We start from the raw sequence: 4,807 nt of genomic DNA, 5'->3' as shown, positions 1-4,807 counted from the left end.
ATTGCTTTTTTTTTAAACGTTTGGACAAACATTCTGCTCTACATTTTTTTTTCACAAAACTTACGCTAACATGTACAAGTTAAACGTCTAAAGAAATACTTTTGGGTAGACAAGACGACAACCGCACGATCGGAAACCGGTGGCGCGAGTGGCTCTTACAGCTTCACACCCTAATGTTCCAAGGCTTGAAAGAACCTTCAACAGGCTCTGCGATCTGAAAAAGAGAAAGAAAAGAAAATGAAGGGACATGACGTGCCATATTATCACACTTCAGAGCAATACGCGAGTCACAACGCCTTTTAGTATGCTTGAGCATGCTCGGCGCAGGTTCCTCCCGGTCCCGCGGCTAACTGCAGGCGCAAGGCGGGCCGCCGAGCCGGACAGGCCTGCGCCACGGGCGTGCCTACCTGCCAGGCGCCCATCGCTCGCTGTGGCCTCGGAGCCCGGCGTAAGTACCTGTTTGGTGAGGTGGTCCTCGCAGGCGAGGCGGATGGCGGCCGCGGTGGCCGGTGCGTCCAGCTGGAACCAGCCCGTCAGCCCCTCCTCAGCGCGCGCCGCGGCTACGGCCTCCCGGATGGCGAACATGACTGAGCAGGCCATGAACAGCGGCGGCTCGCCCACAGCCTGGCGGGAGAGGACAATGTGAGAGAGGGGCCGGTTGGCGTCGATGGGGGCGGGTGTGCCTTTGGGAGGGACGAACCTTGGACGAGTAGATGGCACGCGTATTGCTGCTGCCTTTGAGCAGCGTCACGGTGAACTCGGAGGGGATGTCGCCGAAACCGGGGATCTTGTAGGCGCCCGGTCCCCGCGACAGGAGGGCCCCGTTGGCGCCGACGATCGGCTCTTCCATGACGAACATGCCGTAGCCCTGCATGTAGCCGCCCTCGATCTGGCCGACGTCAATGGCGGGGTTGAGGCTCTCGCCAATGTCCATGACGATGTCGGTCCTCAGCACCTTGTGGTCGCCGGTCAGGCAGTCCACCTCCACCTCCGAGCACGAGGCGCCGTACGTGTGGTAGGCGTACGGCGTGCCCGTGTTGGTCCGGATGTCGTAGTTGATGCCGGGGGACCGGTAGTAGCCCGTGGCAGACAAGCTGATGCAGCCGAAGTAAGCGGCCTGCACCCAGTCCTCCCATTTCCCCTTGGGGTTCGCCTTTCGAATTGGCTCCAGCCGATGCAGGATCTTCTCGCAGGCCTCCTGTGGGGGAGTAAGATGACCATTGACCATCACCATGACGAGCGAGACGCAAAGCAATACATCCCTGTCCCGAGCCCAGACCCACCTTGACAGCCATGCCGTTGAGGTCGGACGAGAAGCTGGCCGCCGTGGCGATCGTGTTGGGCACCTTGTCCGTAGACGTCTCCGAGATGTGGATGTAAGAGGCGTCAATGCCCAGCGCCCTGCTCGCCACCTGCAGGGTACGGCGAGGGAACGATAGAGGATTGGTCGTTGGTCAGGATGCAGCGACTGCGTCGCCCATCCTCTGCCGAGCTGACTACGTACCTGGATCATCTTGGTGTGCAGCCCTTGGCCCATCTCCGTCCCGCCGTGGGTGAGCAGCACGGCGCCGTCAGTGTAGACGTGCACGAGGGCGCCTGCTTGGCAGAGGAAGGACAGCGAAAAGGCCACGCCGTACGTAGTGGGGACCAGGGCCAGCCCACGCTTCACGTAGCGGCTCTGCCGGTTGAACGCCTGCACCTGCCGGAGGCGCTCCTTGTAGTCGGCTTGCTGCAGGACCTCGTCCCAGCAGCGATGCACCGTGCTTTCCTTGAGTGGCATGTTGTACACGGTGGTATCGCCGTCGCGGAACATGTTGAGCTCTGCCACGCGGAGTGCGTCCTGGCGCAGGTGGGCTGCTACTTGCCTGTGGGAACAAAGATAATGCCCTTGAGTCGCGACGAACGGGCCAATCCCTCCCAACCCCGACAGCTTGCTATGCTCCAACCTGACGATGGTCTCAGCGACGAGCATCGACTGCGGAGCGCCGAAGCCCCGGAAGGCAGTGAAGGAGGGAAGGTTGGTGCGGCAGCAGTAGCCAGTGAGGTGCATGTTGGGGACGCGGTACGAGTTCTGGACGTGGTGCAGCGCGCGCTCCATCACGGCGGGCGTCAAATCCTGGGAGCAGCCGCCGTTGGTGTAGAGCTGCATGTGGAAGGCTAGGAACCGGCCCTCATCGTCGACGGCCACCTTGTAGCGCGTGAGGAAGGGGTGCCGCTGTCCCGAGCACGCCATGTCCTCGTCCCGGTCCAGCATGAGGCGCACGGGCCTCTGGTACCTGTCGAGCCAAGAGAGGTGAGTGCCGGGCAGCGCGGGCGCGGAGGGAGTGGGGGTCGCGGAACCTACTTGTTGGCGGCCAGTGCGCACAGCCCAGCGAAGGGCAGGATTCGGCTCTCCTTGCCACCAAAGCCACCGCCGAGGCGCTTGACGCGCACCACGACGCGGCTCTTGGGCACCTGCAGCACCTTGGCCACCAGCTCCTGTGCGGTGGACGGGGCCTGCGTCGACGCCGTGATCTCCATTTCGCCATCCTCCTTGGGCACGGCCACCACGGATTGCGTCTCGAGGTAGAAGTGCTCCTGCGCGCCGCTGCGCACTTCTCCCTCCAGCACGTGTCGGGCGCTGGCCAGGGCGGCCTCGGCGTCCCCGACGGCCATCACGATGGGGGGCACGAGGAAGGACTCGGCCTTGACGGCCTCCTCTATGGTAAGTATGGCCGGCAGGTCCTCGTACTCGACTCTGACGAGTTGCGCAGCCCTACGAGCCGTCATCTGGTCGACGGCCAACACCATGGCGACCAGCTGGCCGTGACAGACCACCTGAAAAGAAAAACAAGTTAAGTGACTAGACCGTTCCCCAATCAGGAGACCTTCATCCTACGACACACGTACTTCTTTTGAGACGAGCAACTCCTCGTCGGGGATCACTGTGCCGAATCTGTTGCAGCCGGGAGGGAAGTCGTCCGCGGTAAGCACTCCGTGCACGCCCGGGACGGCCATGGCCTTGCTCGCGTCCACGGCCTGAAGGCGGGCGTGCGCGCGCGTGCTCAGCACGGGGGACATGTAGAGCTCCCCGAGCACGGGCCGCACATCGTCGCAGTACACGGCCTCGCCCGTGGCCTGCTTGTAGGCGGACTGGTGCACGACCGGCCGACCGACGAAGTCCGTCTTCTCCTGTGTGCCGGGGATCTGCGGGGAGAGATGTGGCATGGGGGTCGTGGAACTCTCACAGCCCAGGTCTCCTCCTCCCCAATGATACTAACCGTCTGGAAGTACTGGGCGCTGGAGACTGTCCTCTCCGTCAGGGGTCTGGTGGCGCTGACGAGTCTATCGGACAGTGGCGGCAGCCCGGGGACCTGGCTCGAGACGGTCAGGTAAGCCTTCATGAACAGGCTGAGGGCGAGCGCCTGCCGGTAGCGCGCCATGCCTCCTGGGACTCCGGGGTCAAGGGGCAAGTCCTGCGCCAGCGCAGAGCAGGCCTGCTCCAGGGTGTCGTTGTCCAGGGGCCTGGAAAACCACAGGAAATGAGGACTCTGAACCCACCTAGAGGGTAGGCAACCCCAGCGAATCCTACCTTCCAACCAGAGCCGCTCGGACGCGCTCGGGCATCACGGTGGTGGGCGCCATCCCGCCCACGGCCACGGCGGCGTCCTGGATCCCGCTGCAGTCCGGGCGCAGCTGCACGCGGAAGGCCAGGTTCACGATGGCGATGTCGTCCTCGCGGCGCCGAGCCTGCTTGAGCGCGCAAACGAACTCCCTCTCGTCGGTGAAGGGCACCAGGACGGACACGAGGACCTCGTCGGCGCGCACCACGTTGCGGCGGTAGCCCGTGAAGAAGCGGCCGTCCATGCGCAGTTGACGCCGGCCCCCGCCTGAGAAGCAACAGAGGCGGTCTGAGAAAGCTGTCCTCCATCATGAGGCTCTCCGTCGTCGCCGCCTCGACGGATACTCACTGGCGCTCCTGAGGTCCAAGACGCACCCCGACGCCATGAAGATGGGGTTGAGGTCCGATATAGGGCTTCCGGTCATGATGTTTCCCCCGACGCCCTGCATAGCGAACACCGAATCAGCAACGACACAGCACATTCATACGAGCAAATTTCGAGTACACGAACTTCAGACTTACGGCCACGTTACGAATTTGATTCCCGGCAAACCATTTGAGCATGCCGCTCAGCGCAGCCAGCGCTCTTGTTTTGTGCTCTGGAAGAACGCAACGAATTGCTAAGTTGTTTGGGCGGGCGGGCGATTCGCATTACTGTCATGGGGCGGGAATACTCACGTGGCTGCTCCCTGAGCAGGCGGCGCAGAGCCTCGTCCACGGCGGTGAGAGGGCAAGCGGCCCCCACCCGAAGCCCCCCGGCCTCCTCCACGGACACGGCGAGGAGCTCGGGGACGGCCGAGGTGGAGAGAAGGACCGGGTACAGGCACGACTTGAATTTGGTCTCCACGCCTGGAAGGAGGAAGAGGGCGTTCCCGTGAGATTCGGCCGTTCCCTTTCCCTTCGCATCTCAGCTGACAGCGCCGCACACGCGGGTCTCGCGTGCGGCCCTTTGGCAAATGCATCCTTCCGTCTAGGTTGGCCCGCCCAGCCTTGCTGCAGCACGAGATCGCATTTCCCCTTCCCGCGGCCGTACGAAAACCGGTTCAGCCCGCAAACTCGATAAAAATATTCCAGCCAATCGCCACTATGATACAAAGAATAAAACCCACAACATCGTGGTCGCCATTTGTCGTCACCATCAGTCATAGAACCTATTGGGATTGCTATTAGGACTTCCCCTCCACCGTGGCAGGGACGGCCCTGTGA

General features: G+C 62.7%; 1 protein-coding gene across 1 annotated transcript; it reads right to left on the bottom strand.

The window, feature by feature from the left end:
* LOC113208696 (xanthine dehydrogenase) lies at window positions 1-4,200 on the bottom strand (the record flags this gene model as incomplete). Its single annotated transcript, XM_052275946.1, is given in 12 exon segments — window positions 1-214; window positions 457-624; window positions 701-1,198; window positions 1,284-1,412; window positions 1,505-1,865; window positions 1,947-2,276; window positions 2,345-2,817; window positions 2,890-3,186; window positions 3,261-3,504; window positions 3,572-3,869; window positions 3,951-4,044; window positions 4,124-4,200. Coding segments are annotated over 12 exon segments (3,020 nt in total), but the record flags the coding sequence as incomplete, so codon positions are not given.
* Window positions 4,201-4,807: the final 607 nt, after the last annotated feature.

Source organism: Frankliniella occidentalis, unplaced genomic scaffold, assembly GCF_000697945.3.
Source record: "Frankliniella occidentalis isolate FOCC.00 unplaced genomic scaffold, Focc_3.1 Scaffold1241, whole genome shotgun sequence".
In the NCBI taxonomy this organism is placed as follows: Eukaryota; Metazoa; Arthropoda; class Insecta; order Thysanoptera; family Thripidae; genus Frankliniella; species Frankliniella occidentalis.
Note: the sequence above shows the minus strand (reverse complement) of the source record. Positions and strands in the feature narration are given on the sequence as shown.